This window comes from Anticarsia gemmatalis, chromosome 3 (assembly GCF_050436995.1).
Source record: "Anticarsia gemmatalis isolate Benzon Research Colony breed Stoneville strain chromosome 3, ilAntGemm2 primary, whole genome shotgun sequence".
In the NCBI taxonomy this organism is placed as follows: domain Eukaryota; kingdom Metazoa; phylum Arthropoda; class Insecta; order Lepidoptera; family Erebidae; genus Anticarsia; species Anticarsia gemmatalis.
The window spans coordinates 9,768,620-9,788,062 of NC_134747.1; the positions used below are offsets into that span (position 1 = coordinate 9,768,620).

Genomic DNA, 19,443 nt, shown 5'->3' on the forward strand with positions numbered 1-19,443 from the left:
AAACACCTAAAGGGGACAAGCCTATTGCTTTAATCTGGGCACATTACTAAACTTTTGGCTGATACTGAAAATATATATATGAATAAATTAAATTGGACCGAAAACGGGAATCGAACCCGGTAACAGTCGAATACACTATTGACACCATACCACAAAAGCAGTTAATGATAGTTACCTTGGTAATGAAACCTTAACAAATAACAGTCACATATAATGTATAATGTCACGAATTTTATTATTTTAAATACATAGTACATTTACAGAAAACAATATTTATAACAGAATGAAAAACTGACATTGTAATTTTTAAACAGAAATATAATCCATAAATTATGTGCAAACACTATAAGTGACCATGATACCTACAAACCTACATAAATTATTTTATTTACTTGGTAATTATAATTGAATACATTCTAGCACGTTCCCTGCCCGCGACGCGTATGTGCGTTCTACAAAACGCACATACGCGTCAGGGGCAGCGAACGTGCTAGACAAAGCACAACAAGTCATTCTGCTAACCAAACGTCTAATAATAATGACGAGAGGTTTTGTTCTGTAGACACTCGATCAGTTTTGTAAAAGGAACTACATAATGTACATTCAAGCCCTAATGACAATATCCACAAGATGGATGGCACCTCTTGCCATCCACCCCACACCGACAGCCGCCACTGGTGTCACCTTTACCTCCGGGACCCCAACGTCTGCCGCGCGTTACCCAACATATCTCTGTTTTACAAGCAGAGCACTTGACCCAATCGCAACCCCACTTTTTAGTTATAATAGCACTGCATTCTGGACATTCAAGAGCTTCACCTTTAGCGATTAATGAATTGAGTAAGGTTCGAGTTCCATCGTCAGTTTCACTGGGATTTGCGGATTTCCCTGCAACTTGTGCTGCTTGCTTAATTTTAGCACGATGCTGCTCACAGGTTTCACCGCCATGTATAGCCTTAAATCAGAAAATACACAGAGATGAATGTCGAACTAGCCAGAGTTGTATTGAATCAACTTATTAAAATGCTCTATTTAAAAAAATCTGCACTTCTTTAATCCGAAGACAAGGCAGGTACCTCTTATGAAATTCTACACAAACAATTCAGCGTTGACAAAGAAACCTCAAAGCGATACATCTAAGAAAAGAGTTTTCCTATTATCTTACAAAAGAACTGGCCTACGCTTTGGAAGAGAATATTTTGTAACCTACCTGACATGGTACGCAGTTGATATGCTTACATACAGGGCACGGAAATCTTTGAACCCCTGGCTCGCAAAGAGCCCATCCTTTACAATCACGCGTACGGCAATGAAATGCATTCCGAGTGCCACTTTCTGCTGCAGCAAGACCTCGTGCCAACCAACGCTCGTAATCTTGTGGACTCACCAATGCACGGATTTCGCGTTCTTGTAACATTCCCCGGCAACCCATGGCTGGACATGGGACATCTGGCTCTTCACAGTGCCGGACTACGTCCGATAGACAACCCCTACAGAAAATATGCACACATTCCCGTAATACTACCCCCTGACCAGGCGGGTATTCCTCCATACAAACTCCACACTCAAAAGTTTCTGCATTAGGAACGAGTGCTTGTTGCTCCAGTTGCATGAGCTCCGTATAAACATTATTATTTACATTCGCCTTGGTTTCTGGGTTGCTTTTATCATTTATTAACTTCTCTACAACTTTTGTATTGGGCGGAGGTTCAGTTTTCGTTTCTGAAAATAATAATAAGGTATGATCTTTATTCACATTTATATCGGCTTAAATGTATATGGGCGCAACACAGCATATAGGTACCTAATAGTTAAAAAAATATTACGTATTCGAACTGTGAATTTAGTCCAGCAGCATGATCAAAAGGGGTTAAATTAATCTAGGTACTGTTAGCATAATGCAATGTCCTATTCTACCTCGTGATGTATCTATAACTATAACCCAGCCTAATTTATCTCAATCAAATAAAATTCTGTCGTTATGACGAGAAAAAGAGAACTTTGTCGTTTTTACGTTAATATTACCAGGCAGGTACGGATTTATGGCTCAATATCATGAGGGGGCGGCGACCCCGCTGCCATAATAGCGGACCCGTGTCATGCCGAAGTAAGTTCTACTAACAAATGTTCTCGCTCCTTGCCTAGATTTCAACTACCACGAGTATGGTCGCTGATCAGCGTCTGGCACGTTTCAATATTCAGTCAGACATACAAATTTATATGCTGCATCAGTGCATGCAACGATAAAGTAATTTGCCTGACTCCAAATTCGAGTTAGTACGAGAACGTCGAAGTTACGGTCATACCCTGTCATCTATTCTATGGTATTGGGAAAACAATCAAAATACTTACAAACATATTTTCTTTTACACATAGAAGAAACTGTGGACTTCTTAATCAGAGTAATAAATTATACTTACACTGAGTCGTCTTTAAGTAATCTCAAGTGTTTGAATGAATTGATTACTAGGTATTTTAAGACATTTAAATAATTATATTTAAAAGTAAAAATACCTACCTACCTGACTCTACTACCCAGAGATAAAAAGGTGCACTGAAATCCGGCCCAGCCAGCGAAATTATCGGAGTGTCGTCATTAACACATAAAACTCGTCCAATAATCCACCTCTGCAGGTTGATAGCCAAACCTAATGATGTCTCAGCTTCACGACGTAGGTCTCTCATTAAGGCCTGTCGTCTTACACGCAAATGAACGGGGCCTCTCGTGGCTTCTCTATCTTCTACCAATACGGCAATTCTGAAATGATAATATATTATTTCAATAACATTAAGCACTGTATAATTCCCTACATTAAATTAAGTATTCAGGTCATAATAAAAAAATTAAAATGAACTTACGTTATCAAATTATCATTGATTTGAGTTATATTATCTTTTTTAGATTCCGGAACGGGTTTTTGAGCCACTTCATTATGTTTCTGTTGCAGTGGTTTATCTTTTGGTGGGTCAGCCTTTGGTGCTGCAGTTGAAGTAGAACTCGTTTTTTCTACACTCTTATTTGACGTGACCTTAGGGACTGCTTTTTCTATGGCCGTGTTTGGAAGCGCAGCATTTGATTCCTTCTTCGTGTTTTCGCCAATTTTTTTAGTAGACTCTTTTTGTAAAACTTCCTCCTTTACTGGCACAATTCTAGTACCAGCTGCTGATGTTGACGGTTGAGACAATATTTGTGATGAAAAAGATAACACTGAACAGGACAACCGCAACTGTGCCAATTTAACTGCTGCTTCGGCCGCTGCACCCTCATCTCCTTTGGCAATAGACTGTTCCAGTTGATGTATCAAGTCTCTTCGCCGTGAATGCTGGTCATTGGTGTTTTTTAATGTTATCTGTTGAGCATTGTCTTTCTTTTGCGTAGGTGGCGTTGGCGTCTTTTTAACTTGAATATTTACTTCAAGCTGCTTGTCTTTTTTACCAGCGGGTTCAGCCGCCGGCATCGGTGGCAAGTGTTGACTTTGTGCGGATGCAAGAGGTTCTGTAGAGCGTTTCTCCACTTCAGTGTGAGGCTTAGCTTCGGCTTTGATAACGCTAATAGGCAACCTGCTTATGTGAGACATCGAAGGACCAGCTAAAGCATCTTTAGAAGTTGTAGCATGAATTGGATTAGCTTCAACTAATTTTGTTTTGGGCTCAGTTTTTATGGCACTTATCATCTGCGGTTTACTAGTTATTACGCTCTTTGGAACATAGACTGGATTTAACAAGGACGATATTTTTAACGGCGTGTTTAAATCGTTTTTAGCTTTGTATTGTTGAGATATATCCACGGGTGATGCTTCTGGTGGTTTTACAATTTTAACTTGTGTGACCTCTGCCTTGCTTTTAAGATTTACATCATTCTTAATATGGTTATTAATGTTAACGTTTTTATTTATTTCTGGCATAATCTGTACGACTGGCGCATGTTGTATTGTTAATGGTAAATGTTTTTGAGATAAAGGTCTAGCTTCTGGCGCTTCAGATTTAACAAGAACGTTTGTAACCAGAGGTTGTGCTCTTGAAGGCGCTCCCCCTTCGTTACAAACTGTAGACCCGACGCGAAGAGTTGGCGTTTCCGTCGAATAAGAACTTGCTCCAGAATTAAGGGCAGCTTTTGTTTTATTATTAACGTCATGCTTTGGTCTTTTTGGCAGAGAATCTTTCATTTCTTTTAACATTTCTTTCAGCTTTTGTTTTTCTTGTGCTATCTTCTGATCTGTCGCCACTGCATTAGGCACTCCTTTTTCTGTTTGTGTGTAGCTGTTAGACGCTTGAATTCCAGAAGTTTTGTCAGAATGCTTTTGATTTGGCAAGCAATATAAGCAGTGAGTATTCATAGAATTATATTTTCTCAAGCAAGTCACACATATCCACGATTCTGGTTCTGGTCGATTAGAACTTTGGGGCAGTTTTTTGTCCAATACTAAATTCTTAACATTATTATTGTGCTCCGACGCATTTAATTTACAAGATTCAATAATTTCTGCAGCTTGTTTATCTAACTCACTAATGCTGGGAAGAAACTTTACTGAAGATATGTCTATTCCTGAATTTCTTTTCTTGCTATCAAATATTTGCTTCAAAAAGCTTTTTTCAGGTTTAGCTCTAGTTTCTTTACATCCTTCTTTTTTACTGTACTTTTCTGGCTTGCAACCCATTGTCACATCATTATTGCATTGTTTTTGTTTCTCTCCAAGCGAGTGAGGGTTCATTTGTGTGACAATTCTATCGACTTCCACGTTTTTTATATTTTCCTTATTTTTCTCAATTTGTTTGACAGGAGGTTGCGGTGCACGCCTCTTTCGAGTACTACGCCGTGTAAGAGATGTGGTAAGAGCAATAGGTGTGGTGGACACTGGCGGCAGTGGCGCTCGGCGTTTACCGGGAACATGCGCTAGTCGCCTTTGATAACACTCACTTGTCGCTCTTCTATCGCGGTCCCATCTACCGTTGGAATCACTGGTTATTCGCCGCGCCGGTGGTAAGCTTAATGCATCATAACCGCAGGAACTTTCACCACTTTTAAATAATCCGTATTTTCGGTGTAAAGTTATATCTCTATCATACTGGCGACGAAGATTTCTGTCGTGAACTCTCTTTTTGTAGGAGTCGGTAGGTGGTCCCGGTGGTGGGAGGACAATTGGAACCTTTGCAGGGGTGTAGTGCGCCGGCGTCAAAAAGGCAAAGCTTGCAACGGTGCGATCAGAGCCAGCGCTAGAGAGACTGTCGCTGGAATCGGAGCGGTCGTCACGACGAAGCCACGAGAACAACGTCCATAAACCCGTGGACAACGGACGAGGGCGACCCTCCACCTCTGTGTCGTTGTTCATCACCCCTGAAATAATACGCATAGCTCATTAAGAAACTTAAGCAATATCACTACAATTCAAAAATCAACTAGGTACTAACTACTTACAGTACAAATCTACCTACTTACATAATGAATTTTTAAATCGGGAATCACTAAAGTGGTTCTACCTAGTACCTATATATTTTTATTTTTTATTACCGTCCACATACAACAACAGAAAATTAAAAATTATAACAGCTGATGTCTATTTATTTTCCAACAATCTTGATACTATACCTACTAATTATTTTGGTATATTTTAATCCTTTTAGGTTCCTATATTTCCACTTACCTACTAGGGTAGCATTGAAATATAGAGCAGATCAAAATTGTATTGACAATACCTCCTTCGCAAGAAACACTCTTTATTCAGAACAAGGAAATCACAATCACACGGAGGTATTAACACAGGAGAACTCTACATAAAACCAAATGCAAACAAAGTGATCAAGTCCACATTTTTAGATCGCTAGACGGGTTAACTAAATATATACATAAACAATTCAACACGAATTAGATATAAGAAGTGGTTACTTACGGAGTGGTGACCCGAACTGGATTAACAATTTTCGCGTCTGCTTTAAACTAGAACATATTAACCTCGATTTAGCACTTTACGATGCAAAAGCACATTGAATCATAGTTCAATAATACAATTTACAGAAATTAGTCATTAGCGAGTTTAGCTACCACATCAATAGACTGATAGGAGTTAATTTAATCGGAAGGAATTGCAGTGATTTATGTAGTAGATGTATAAACAACACAGGGCGCGCGTTCGTGATTGTGAACAAAGCGAGGTCGATCTCGGGCACTGACGATTAGCTGCGGCTGCGTCGCACTCCGCCCGCCCAGCTAAATTTAGCGGAACTTCGCGACTTCGTTTTTGCTATTTTCATTTCATTCTTGAAACACTGTAGTGTTCCATCCTCACTTCTTTTCAATTACATTCCTCTTGGCCATGATCTAAGGTAATTTTAGAGTAAGTAGGTAGGTATTCATTGATTAGGTTACCTATCGAGAGCGTATCAGACTTTATTTAATAAATTGGGTCACTTTAATTTCAACTGCGGCGAGTGACCTATGACAATCCTTTTAGATTGAGACTAAAATTGTGAACAATCATTATAACAATGACTAATACTGAAGTGGGTAACGTAAGGTCCAACAAAAAGTGTATTCTTCTCTTTCAGACACATCTGTTGTGCTCAATATTATCAAATTGAAAGTGAAAAAGATATATAAAATAATAAATTATTATACTAGCTGGTCCTACGGACTTCTTATCGCCTCCTAACAGCGATTCTTTTTTTTCTCCCCGTAAGAACTCTCTTACTTATACTTCAAGGAATGTTACAAAAAAGCGAAATCAAAATTTATAAAATTGCACCAATTCTTAGTGAGTAACTCGTATGTAAGTACTATCCATCGGGAATTCCAAGATGGTTTGACGTCACTTGGAAAAAACACTGACGAAGAAATTCAGATGTAGTCGTTATGTATAAAGAACTGGCACCTAGATATTACGTTGCAGATCAAAACAAATCATAGGCAGGATAGATTAAATTAAACTGTAATTAAATAAATCTATTATATTTATTGAATTATGGTTATAATTCATTGGCTTTGTTCTTCGGCGGTCGCTTTCGCTTTAGCTGAATGTTTTTCGACAGAACTGTGAATGACTAACAAAGAAGCGGCCACACGCGACGTTAGTTCAGCTTGATTTAACTCGTGGGCCCACGGCACTCGCCCCCAGCGCATTAACTGCAATAGAACAAAAATATCATAGATATAATAATAATATTACCAGAATAAACAGTTGGCGCCGTTGGATAAATTAAATTAAATTATAAAATATTAAATAGAGCGATACGAACGCAAATATTATTATCACTTGCTCAAACAATGAACGAAAATGTTTCGAGCCGCATAGTTTTAGAAAATCATTAGATAGAGGGTTAAAATAAGGGATGAATGAAAAAATGCGACTTCGTTCATTCTTAAAGATAGAAGTGTGAAACTTTGTTTAAATGTCTTTAATTAGAAATGAAAAATACAGGTTCAAGTGATTTCAGAAAAGTCATCGCCTAATGGGTTAAAATCGGGGTTGAAAGTTTGAATGGGATTTCGTTTATTTTTGGAGTTAGAAACATGAAAATTCAGGACTAAACTAGAAGCAACTATTTTGCCCGGGGTTAGAACCGGAGTCCTGTGCGCGGCAGTTAGTTGCAGGACTAACAGGAAGTGATGTGGAATCTAAATAACTATTTTTAATTATTACCAGTCTATGATTGAGAAATATTATACCCACCTGAATGGTGCTATAACTTAGAAATTAAAGACAATCATGGAAAATTCCAGACTTCTGCCAACAAGGGTTAATAAATCTTACATTAAAATCTTCATATTTACTGCATTTCAGGTTTTTACAGTAACATTAAGATTATAAAATAACACAAACCTGATATTCTTCTTCTAGTCTCGCTAAGAGAACAGCATCTTTGGGCTCGATGTGTCGCTCTACACAGGCCAACATGAGGATTGGTGATTTAAGAGCTTCTACTCCAAATGACATTGCTGTATACAAAACATCAGATATTAATAAACTACCCATTTTATTAAGCAGATAAACGACAACCATAATAAATTATTGATGATTGTTGGTGACCTGCAATATCTTTTTCTATTTTACCCTTTCATGGGATAATCAGAATTTCAGAATGATATTTTGTATAACTATAATACCAAAGTACACTGTTCTAAGTTTGTAAGTGTTGTCTGTTTTACTAGTTGTTTATCATCAAAGCTGCTTTTGATGTTATTCATTACTGGGTTACCTAATTGACTAAGTAAACAATAAAAAAATCGATCTGCTTACCACTGAGTGCTGTAAAGTTATAGGATAGAAGGTATCTTGCTAGAACTGCTCGGGTGTCATTAGTAACTGGTGGTGGAAGCAAACCTGTAGCCACCTCTTGTTTGACATTGAATCTCTTTTCAAACCAGTCTAAGACAGGTGTCCATTTTTTTTCTTGCAATACTTGTAACTCCCGTTCATCCTGTTGAAGAAGATTGGAGTATTAATTCAATCTTTTTTTTCACATATAGTTGTGGTCAATCAAGTAGCAGTTGTTTAAACCAGCTGAAGGCCTTTGAAGTGGCTTTACAACTGCTGTCTTAAAAGTTTATTGAAAATTAGCATTATGTAATACTTATAACAAAAGCAAGGGGAAATTCAACTCACCTCAGAATAGAATAAAAGTGTGTCTGTCGAAAAGTAGTCCAGTAGATAAGTTGCAATGTCATGTGATGTTAACTTGCCGGGGTTATCCAGTGCTGTGTTGCAGAGTGCAGTCTGAGATCAAATAATTATGTTTTTAGAACCACAATTTAAAATTTCAACTCTTTATGACATAAACTCTGAAGCTTTTCTAGTCTCCCTTAAAAAAATTAAATCTTCCCATCAACTACTTAAATTTACCTACATGTGTTCTATCCAGACAAAATTAAATTACTTGTTAAATACAATATTGAGTTTGTTTAGCTTTTATCATATTATCATGTTAATCAGGACAATTAGTATATTTTAAAGAAGAAGAAAATTATAAATCCGTTCTTTATTGACATATACAAAAGGTTTTCTAAATACTTTTCTTGAGTCCAACTCACTATGTCACATCCTAGTACATAGAAGTACTACATGATAGGTAATTTGGTCATTATAGTACTTAACAATTAAGCTACTATACAACTTTATATTAGTTACCAACCAGATGCATTGTAGGCTGTGCAATATGTTCAGTTTGGGCATCCCACTCGGCGGCAATGGCTCGTGCCAGGGGCTCACTGTCCACTGCCAAGGTGCGACCGTTTGGAGTCTTCAAGCGACGATGATCCAATGTTATCTCCCATTTGTTATCACTTTGTATGACACTGGTACCGCGATAAAATCGTTTGCGAGTAGCTGCAATAAAGAAGATATACATGAAAAAACACACAATATAGAACCAAGTTTTGGTTGCGGCAATATGGTTAACCAGATATTTAATAAGTCTACAAGTAATAAATTCCTACTTTTTTAAGTAATCTCTTATAATTTACAAGTTTATGTAATATCATAAAAGTGCACTTACCATAACTTTGAAACCGGTTACAACTAGGACAGGTAGTCCTTAATAATCTAGTAAAGGCTATCGATATTGATAACATTTTATTTAGAGAAAATAAATATTTATATGCACTTATAAGTTTTATTTTTATTTAAAATTTAATCTAAGATAGGTTTTTACCTAGAGAGGTTATATTATTATCACTAAATGGGTGACAGTATTGACACTCTTGACATTAGACAAGTTTAGTGTTGTGATTTGAGTTGATTCGTCTGTTTTGAGACCATCCAGTATCAGCCTTTTGTGAGTTCGTAGCATTGTCATAGGGATATTAAACATATGCTTCACTTATCAATCGTAATTAAGGCAAATGTTTGATAATTTGATGAGTTAAATAAAATAAATTAGATAGCAATAAAAATACAAATATGCATATAAATATAATCGACTTAGTCTATGGTATCTAACGTCTTCCTTCGCCTGTCTAGTGTTTATAATCAAAAAGTAGATGTTTATTCATCTCTGGTCTGTCCGCCATTGTTGCCATTGATTATTGAAGTATTGTCGTAACAAAGATTTTAGAAATATAGTAAAACATTTTGCAGATAAACCACCTTAATTATAAGTTATCGTATCTTTGTGTTGTTTGTAGTTATTTGTGACCATGTCTTCTATGGATACTGATCTGTAATTGTTACGAGTGTGATAATACTATTTTTGTGGGACAACAAGTGAAGTGACGCGTTCTCCATATACTAGGGCAAAACAAGCTAAAAATAATTTGCTACCGTACAGCAATTTGGAAAATCTACTTTTTCTTCTTATTTGTGATGTTCCCGCATTCCATCAGCGCGGAAGAAGAACAGAAGACGAAACTGATTCCGAGTGTAAATCTACTACACTCCAAGAGAAAAGGAATATTCATACACCCCACGGCTATGTACAGAAATAGTGCACCGTGCTACACAAATATAAGGGCACTGTTTACAATAAGCAGTTTGAGAGGGTAAGAGAAATAAACTAAAAGTAGAGAAAATGAAACTTTTAGAGAGTGGCCGCTTGGAGGCACTGAGCAGAGCTCTTTCGATACTGAATGGAGACAGTGCTGTACAGGGCCGAGTTGAGAGCTACAGCTGCAAAATGGCTGGTGCTGAAAAAGCTTTTTATAAGCGATTCACAGCAGATGGTGAAACAACTCACAACTTACAGGCTTTGTCACCACCGGAAGGAATCATGTACAGGTAAATTTTTGCCTATTGTGATTGACTTCTACAATAATGTAATTTATTAACATGATTTATTATTAATTCTAGTCGAAGTTTATCTGGTGATGAAGATGGTGTGCTCTGTGACACCATATCCCGGAAAACTTTATTTTACTTGATTGCTACACTGAATGCTGCCTTTCCAGATTATGATTTTTCAATGGCCAAAGTAAGTTATAATTTCTGTTCAGAATTCTGTTCTTTTTTTATCTTCATATTATGGTCCTGGCCCTGTGGTCAATGTAATTAATTAAAATATTTTTTTTTACCAATAGAGCAGTGAATTCAGTGCAGAACCCTCATTGAGCTGGGTGCAAAGTGCTGTAGATGCTGCTTTGTCTGCTGTGGGCGGTGCTCGGTGGAGGCAGCTGCGCCCGGCCTTATGGACTGCGGTCGATGAAGAAGTGACATTACCTGAATGTCGCATATACAGCTACAATCCAGACTTGGCCAGTGACCCCTTTGGTGAACCAGGGTGTCTATGGGCATTCAACTACTTTTTCTACAACAGAAAATTAAAAAGGATAGTCTTCTTTACATGCAGAGCTATGAGGTACGTTGAAATGATTTATTAGAGCTATATATATTTTTGACATCATTAAGTAATGCTACAAGAATCCTTCATGAGACACTATCATAACAAAATTTTGTTCTAACTGTAAAAAAAATATCTATGTTAGATTCTTAGGATAAGATTAAACTAATTTATGGACTTTGTTATTTCTCCAGTCCGGTGTGTGCTGTTGACTCGGGTGTAGATTTTGCAATGGATGAAGATGAAGAATACAACTAAACAATGGAAATGGATGTTATACTTATTTCACTCCAACATTGAATAAACATACTAATGAATAGTTGATATTGATCTATTAAGTCATTGAGAAATGATAAACTTATAAGTACCTAATTGTAACCAACAGAATTATTAGAAAAATCTACATATGTTGTAATTGTTAAACTAATTTCCACATTGTATACTTGTAAGTATGGGTAAATTATTTTAAAAGTTTTAGGTGCACTTCAAATTTATAAATGTCTTCAGTAAATCTGATGTAATTATGATAATGTAGATCTTAATAATTCAATATATTTGAATTACATAAAATACTAGAAAACTTGAAAGATTATTAAAATGGATACTTATTAATTTTGTGCTTTACCATATTTGGATCTTAGTTTTATGTGTTATTTTAGGCTTCTTTCATTTGGATCATATTTTGTATAGTTATTTGACCTGAATGGGTAATTCCTGTTTGCCTCATGCAAACTCAAGAGTAACTTTTTGATCCAATTCGAAAATAAAAATGAAACTGCTGCACAAAGAGGCAGATCATTAGAACTGTATACTTACCCCAAGATATCTATCTGTGACCAATATACGACAATTTCATCAATCCACAAGAAGGAAGTCTCCAAATTACCAACTATGTTTATGTACTAACTTCTAAATGTTGCTAACCAATATTTTTTTAAATAGAATTTAATTTAAAATATTGTAATTATTTTTTAGTTTGGCTAATATTGGAAATAGTCTATGTTCTGCAACTAATTGTATACTTGTGCTGTAGGAAGTTGATAAATGTATAGTTTTAATTATGTTAGGCCGCATTCATAAAACTAATACGATGCTACGTAATCTGACCCCATCTAGCCCTGTATTGATTTTAATGGGCTAAGATTGGACAAGTAGTTCTGCAAGACATCTTGTTAATTTCCCATATTTTTTAAGCTGTTTCTTTCCATTGAGACACAAAGTGCGCCAAATTTAAAAGCCGGTGCAGGATCCACTAAATATGCTTCGATCTCGCCGGTATTTAGTAGGATATTTATTCAGATTTATACTGATAACAGATAAAGATCTCAGTTTTAAAACGCCAAAAGCACTAATTGCCAAGTAACAAGTCTTCTGTCATTAACCTACTAAAAATCCATAAAGACTATCTTTGACTTATAAAATAGTAATACTAGCTTTACACTTTTCTGTGCACTTATTAATACATACTAATTAATTGTGCTATACACTCGGGCAAGTTAATAAGCTATGAAGAGTTTACTGAAAGCTATAACTTTAAATCTAATTACAAAGTGTAAATGTTGAAGTAACAGGTCGTGTTTATAATATTATAATTGTGTGCATACTGCATAGTATATTAACAAAATATTTGAAAAATACCTGAAGGATTGTTCGTCTAGTAAAAAAGAGATTGTTTGAAGAACTTGTGGTTAAGAAATTAACCAAAATTAGTACCTGTTTGCTAAATAATTTTCTTGTAAACATACTGTTATGAGTTAAGGAATTACATTAATGTAGTAATAAGTTATGTGGAGAAATAACACATCTGCTGGACACATGCTCACTGTGTGTACAAATATTCCAGACCAATCCATTATTAATTTTATAATAATTATATGTCACAGTCAAGCAATAACTGTAAAAGTCAATCAAATGTTTTAGGGCTTAGGCATTAGTTTATTTTGGCAGTCAAATGGAACACACCTACGAATTGTTTTGACTTAAAATTTCATATGTATGAATATTTTTTAGATTGTATTTGCGGAAATAAATGGAATATTATATTTGAAATGCCATTTATCAGCATCCACTATTCCCCTTCCTTTCCGCTTTTGTCCACAGAAGTATTGATGAAAAAAAAATGCTCTTTACTTATATTATAATTACATCATCTGAACGATTCCATTGTTCTAAACAATAAAGGATACCGCTCATCAACAACATGCAGTCCTGTGATCAATACATTTATTGCATGACTGTCTCTTCCGTAAAAACCAATTCCGAAATCTTGCCGAAACTACTGAACGGATTTTGATGACTTGGGTAAGTGTAATTGTTACCTGGATTAAAGCACGGGATACTTTAAATATTTTAGTGTTAAAGAAAAGAAATAAGAAGTTTTAAAAACTAGCCAACAATATACTTCTATTATTTACATTGCGTCCAAATACGTTTCTACCCTATGAAGGATTCTCGCCCCGATCGCCACGGATCCGTGCGTAAACCTAGACGCGGCAATGGAGACACTGGAGTGCCGCATGTGCGACGTTCGCGCGTAAAATTTAGCCAATAATAATATATTTACAATTAATTGAGCCATGCTCATTGCATGCAAGTGAACGCAGCAGCATCTGGATGGGATTTACGTTGCTCCGTTAACTCGAAACTGGACTGGACTCGTGCCCATAATATATTGCCTCAACTAGATAAAATCCGGCTATACATTGTCTTACATCCCACACATTTTGTGTACGAGTATGATGCATAATGATGATTGGGTCATTACCAACTGAATAGAAAATAAAACAATCTTTTTTTTTTCAGAAAATATAATAAACAATCAAAACGTAATAAACTTTATCGAACTATACAACAGAGAAGGGAGATAAAAAAAAGATACCCTACGTATCACTCCTAAATCTAACTATGTATATAATTATGTATATGTATGTACATGATTTATCACTATATACAAATGTAAAGATGTCCCCACAATCCAGAACTACCGATTAATAACTTTCCGAAATATGAGAACAGTATCTTATCAGACGGCCACTTGTTGCAGTTCATTGAGAGAGTTCATTCACTTATGCCACCAAAAATTGATCAAAATATTACGAACTTCGCTACAAAACATAGCTTAGCCATCGAAACACTCTTAACTCTATGACAAACACGGTCTTCTTATCGATAACCAGACGTCTATAACGTTTCACGGTGCTTATTCTCGACAGCTGCCGAAACACACTTTCGAAAGTATCTCGTATTCTCGAAAGTTAGGGCACGACGGTTGTCACGGACTACCATCTGTCGACTGTGTATCGTTACATACGTCTGTCGAGCGTTCGCAATGACCACCCAAAGTGTTACAACCTAACGCTTTCTTTAAAGTGTGATTCGGAAAACCTAAAAATCGACAGCGACACGGATCACCTAGCTTCCGATAGGACCGATCGCAAAAATTACCCGCAGTCACCGAGCGACGGCGACCGCGAAGAGTCCACAGTATAAGGCATAATGCACAGAACCGGTGCGGCGCCTAGCGCTTCTCGAGGGCGGCGGGCGCGGGCTCGGGCTCGTGCGGCGCGGCGGCGGCGGGCGGCTCGGGGCGCTTGGCGCGCGGCCGCCACGCGTCCAGCAGCGCCTCCACGCGGTCCTCGGTGGGCCCCCAGCGCGCGAACCCCGCGGCGTTCTGCAGCCACACCACCACCGTGCCCGAGCTCCACCGGAAGTACAGCTCGGACCTGTAACGTGCCAGCGAGCTCACTATGCGGTCCGTCACTCGCGGATTTACTGTTTTTGTCTGATTCCAAAAAAGTTTAATTTTAATATATTACCAGAGAAGGGGAAGGCCATGGCGATTATGCGATTTTTTGTGTTTTTACCTCTTGTCTGCGGTCTCTGTAGCTCTTGCCCCTTCCGAAGATATCAACGAGACAAGAACATTTTAACAAACTCTTTGTGTGCTCAAATTAAATTCAAATTCAATAATACTACTATTATAACTGCTCGCTATACTTATATTTATATATTATACTAGTTTTATATATAAGATTTTTTTGTGATATTTACTCAAATACTCACTTGTTTATAGCATGCTGAAATCCGTGACGATATTCATGTTCAAAACCTGGGATGACCACCTGAAATAAAGCAAATGAATCTTTAAGGGTGTAAGTTCCATACAAACATACGCGAAAAAATTGAAGATTGGGTAATTTAAACTTTCTTCAAAGACGATTGACGACACTTGTCTTATCCCAAGGTTATTATCTATGTATATGGCATTCAACATCGAAAAATCATCATTTTTGGGGTAGTACATGACTTAGACGCTGACTGAACCTAAGGGATCAAAAATATCAATGAACTTTGAGCGAATGTGTAGACATAATATTGCCGGGATTGGTAAAACATAAATGGTAACTTCTATTCAGACATAAATGTATTCTTTTCTCCCTGTATCCCCGCGTATTTAAAAGCGTAAGGATTATTCTCTTGTTATTTTGGATTTATTACGAACTAAAGGCAATGCAGCCATGGAAAGAAATAAAACAGACCTGTTTTCTTTTGAAGTGACTTGCTTGTAGCTTGTGTAAAGCGTGTGTAGTTTTTTCAGGCCACTCTGGCAATATCACCACGAAACTGAGGGGCTCAGCAGAATCTTGAAGTAATCGCTCCATGTGACGTAGTGCTGCTTCTAATAACTCCTCACAATAAGGCGGGTGTGCTACCATCGATCCGGACACAGGACGTAATTCCAAAAACGGCCTGCACAGATAACATTTATTTTAATTACTGGTGTGTCTTTAGCTTAATTTTACTCGCTAAACACTTAATCCTGATCTTAAGTATCAATGTAATGACTTATTTTTTTAATAATGCTAGGATTTATATTTACGTTTTTTTTTTGACACTGGTCGTAGAGATTTATTTTTAAAGGTCTAGAATAATGCACACATTGAATTTACACTTACCCTCGGGAACCGAAATAGGAGTCGGTATCGGCGAAGGCGGAACAATATTGTCTAAAGTAGCAATCTAGCGGACTGGCGAAGCATTCGAAGGTGACGCCGAAGCAGCGGTGCAGGCACTCGAGCACGGTCACCGGCAGTGCCATCTGCGTGTAGTGCGACTCGGGGGACGGGCCCACCCACGCCGAGTAGCGCCGCATCAGGCACCACACCCGCGACAGGAACTGCTCGAACTTCTTGTCGTCGAAGCAGCTGTAGCGGTACAGGCACTCCTGGGGACAAACCAGACGGAAGGAACTTGAGATCCCGTTTATATTTAAATGCGACCTGTATAACCTCTAGTCTGTCACAAAAACAAATACTTGCAAGCATACTTGTTTATCTGATGACTGAAGGGCCCACTATAGACAGTCCACACATTTACGTCTTATATTACTAATACTGACTGCCTGTGTGCCTCTGTGGCGCGGGCGGTAGTGTACGCCACTGTCGCGCAGAGGTCTCGGGTTCGAACCACGGACTGGGCCGAAATGTCTTAACTAAATTTTTCTGTTTACAATTTCTCATAATTGCCTAGTGTTAGAAATTCGACACTGTAGACATCCATCCCTATAACGATAAAGAGAAATAAGGCAGAAACTAACCAGTTTTTGTAGATAAATTGCATGAAGCGATTGTGTTTCACCAAGATAACGCAAATGAGTTTGATCCCGGTCAATGAAGTGCTCCACGAGTGGTGGTCGTGGCGCGGGCACTGCAAACTGCACAGGATAACACCACACCTTGCGCAATGCTGCTTGCTGTAATGGCGCCGGTAGTTCCTGAAAAAATATATATTATCAGTAATTGTCGAGGCACAGATGGGCTGTACTTATCTGAAGCTTATCTGTAAGGCTCAGCTGGTAAGGTGTAACAAACTAACAGACAAACTCATTTATAGTATACAAGCATTTATATGATACATCTTGTACGTATCTATATATTCATTTCATTAAGCATGTGTGACAATATGGGCTGATAATAATAATAATAATGTGTGCCATCTCATCAAGATTTTATAAGTTGTTTTTTAGTTAATATGAAACAAACATACATCCCGTCTGACAAAGGCTTGCATAAATAGTAATTATTTATTAGACTGTTATTTTTAAAATTATTATTTTTACCTGTATTCCATTTTCTTTAAGTAATGCACTATGTTTTTCCCTTATTTTGCGAGCATATTCAGCAGATAAATGATAAATCTTAAGACAGATTCCTTCGACAGAAGCTTTTACGGTTTCGGCTAAGTGTGGTTGACATTGTCTCTGAAATAAAAATATTTCCATTATGGCACGGTGTAAAATGTATTAAATGTCTTTGTTCATTACCTAGTACTTTGTGAATTAGTGATTCCAGATATTTATTGTTAAGTTCTATAATCAAAAATGTCATGTAAGTATTCTAATTTTATCTTTAATCAAAGATAAATTAGTTATGTATTACTTGTAGAAATAATTTTAATAATATACCTAATATTTATTTCTTACAAAACCTGGGTATAATAAAATTTTATTTTAAAGATACATTAAAGTAGCTGCCATGACTTACATGAATATTGTTATATTACAGATATTATTTGGGGTGACCTAACGCATACTTTCTATATAAAGTAAAGATTTCAAGTAACTATACCATTTAAATATTGTTTATTATTTTAATAAAATATGTTTTTTTAACAACCAACCCTTAAATGTGCCAGTCTATCTTGAAAGTCATCATAGGTAGCTCCCACAGTACGTCGTAGCCACTGAAAGGTATCTTCAGCATTCCACTTCACGACTTTCCGACTCTCTGGTGAAGCATTTCTTGACTCGATCATCTTTTTAGCTGCCTCTGCATATCTTGAGAGTTGCTTCCTAGCATCTCCAGTGAACTTAGGGTGTGCTAACTTTATAGGAATGTCATTCATAATTTCTTCATACATTGAATGAGAAATTTCAGGGAAACAATGACTTGGCAGCAATGGATCAGAACCACCCTGGTCATTGACTTTCCTCTCCATCAACCATCTATTAAATGAATCTTTGGGAGCATCAATACCTTCTCGTGTATGACACAGTTCTTGATAACATTGTCTTAGTTTATTTGCCAAAGTAAATCTAAAGCCTTCAATATCAGGGTGTGGATGAGGACAAATGGTAGGTGGACGCTCATATATAACCACATTTGTAGGGACCTCAATATCCCAAGGGCCGGCCAACACAAACTTCTTTGGAGGAGGACCACTATCCTCAGATGGACGTCGTTTACTTGCTCCTGGAGTCATATTGCCTGCATTCGGAGGCCCAGTGTGACATATACCCAGGGGGTCTGTTATGGGATCAAAATCTCTTTTAACTGCAGGCAATTCCCACATAGATTCACCAGATAACTTATTCCAAAAGTAGGGTCTGTTTTCTCTTTTAGACCAATACTTTCTCCAGCCTTGTTGTATTAAATCTGGATGTAAGTCCGCAGCAAGATGTGGCGCGAGCGGCACCGGTGCGCCCGGCGTCTGTGGCGTCTCTCCGCTGGCACTCGGAGACGACTGGATTTCTGGTGAGGAGTCGCTCTGAATAACGTGACTCTCCCACGTCGAGGAACCGGCGACAACTTTGTCGCGAACATCATTCATATTGGCTTGGTGTTGACAATCACACAATATTTATTTCTTGTAAAAAATGTAAATAATTCTGTATAAATAATCTTTCTAAGTTGATTTTCAATATATTAAATTGATTTATGGGCTAATAAGGTTCCAATAAGTATTTATTTTTTTAGTAATCACAATATTGATAGCACCAAGCAACAAAAGCAAAAAAACACTGTAATTTATAATGTTACACATGATAACACATACTTGATGATAATAAAAGTAAAATTATATAAACTAAATAAAAATATTATAATCAAAACTAAGAAAACTCCGCGTCGTATGTTGTAATAAAGTAGCGTAACTCCCCAAGCGCCGCCATCACAAAATGACAACTGATTCAGTGTTGTGTGTGCTTACTGTTTGATAATAATTTTATTTTTTTGGTATGTTTGTCATTTTTGTACCATTCCGTTCATAAATCATTAAGCTAGTTTTTGTAAATAAATTTCTAAAAATACTGGCTTTTCTATATGCATAAAGTTTTGTGGATTTTTGTTTTGATTCCTTTTTTTGTTATTGTGACTGTGTTGCCAATTACTGATAGTAAATTCT

At 37.1% G+C, this 19,443-nt stretch overlaps 4 protein-coding genes across 6 annotated transcripts; 1 reads left to right on the plus strand and 3 right to left on the minus strand.

The window, feature by feature from the left end:
* Positions 1 to 202: 202 nt before the first annotated feature.
* On the minus strand, positions 203 to 6,181 carry LOC142987553 (uncharacterized). Of its 3 annotated transcripts, none has more exons than XM_076136390.1 (5): positions 5,889 to 6,179; positions 2,860 to 5,335; positions 2,523 to 2,758; positions 1,388 to 1,722; positions 203 to 955 (listed from the first exon to the last, which is right to left on the minus strand). In XM_076136390.1, the coding sequence occupies exons 2-5, from the start codon at positions 5,328 to 5,330 to the stop codon at positions 611 to 613; spliced, it is 3,387 nt and encodes a 1,128-aa protein (XP_075992505.1). In that variant the 5' UTR covers positions 5,331 to 5,335; positions 5,889 to 6,179; the 3' UTR covers positions 203 to 610. The 3 variants fall into 3 exon arrangements, with proteins under 3 accessions (XP_075992505.1, XP_075992503.1, XP_075992506.1); XM_076136388.1 differs by having other exon boundaries at positions 205 to 955; positions 1,211 to 1,722; positions 5,889 to 6,178; XM_076136391.1 differs by lacking the exon at positions 203 to 955 and having other exon boundaries at positions 1,580 to 1,722; positions 2,519 to 2,758; positions 5,889 to 6,181.
* Positions 6,182 to 6,927: 746 nt separating this feature from the next.
* On the minus strand, positions 6,928 to 9,681 carry l(2)k14505 (ATP synthase mitochondrial F1 complex assembly factor 2 homolog l(2)k14505). The gene is made up of 6 exons (XM_076135520.1): positions 9,487 to 9,681; positions 9,124 to 9,317; positions 8,598 to 8,708; positions 8,232 to 8,412; positions 7,815 to 7,930; positions 6,928 to 7,117 (listed from the first exon to the last, which is right to left on the minus strand). The coding sequence occupies exons 1-6, from the start codon at positions 9,560 to 9,562 to the stop codon at positions 6,968 to 6,970; spliced, it is 828 nt and encodes a 275-aa protein (XP_075991635.1). The 5' UTR covers positions 9,563 to 9,681; the 3' UTR covers positions 6,928 to 6,967.
* A 297-nt stretch (positions 9,682 to 9,978) lies between these two features.
* Maf1 (repressor of RNA polymerase III transcription Maf1) lies at positions 9,979 to 13,311 on the plus strand. The gene is made up of 4 exons (XM_076136393.1): positions 9,979 to 10,703; positions 10,776 to 10,896; positions 11,003 to 11,280; positions 11,457 to 13,311. The coding sequence occupies exons 1-4, from the start codon at positions 10,498 to 10,500 to the stop codon at positions 11,518 to 11,520; spliced, it is 669 nt and encodes a 222-aa protein (XP_075992508.1). The 5' UTR covers positions 9,979 to 10,497; the 3' UTR covers positions 11,521 to 13,311.
* A 725-nt stretch (positions 13,312 to 14,036) lies between these two features.
* Positions 14,037 to 19,232, minus strand: Pcif1 (Phosphorylated CTD-interacting factor 1). Its single transcript, XM_076136395.1, has 7 exons — positions 17,941 to 19,232; positions 17,381 to 17,521; positions 16,859 to 17,035; positions 16,218 to 16,486; positions 15,801 to 16,011; positions 15,325 to 15,383; positions 14,037 to 14,984 (listed from the first exon to the last, which is right to left on the minus strand). The coding sequence occupies exons 1-7, from the start codon at positions 18,868 to 18,870 to the stop codon at positions 14,780 to 14,782; spliced, it is 1,992 nt and encodes a 663-aa protein (XP_075992510.1). The 5' UTR covers positions 18,871 to 19,232; the 3' UTR covers positions 14,037 to 14,779.
* Positions 19,233 to 19,443: the final 211 nt, after the last annotated feature.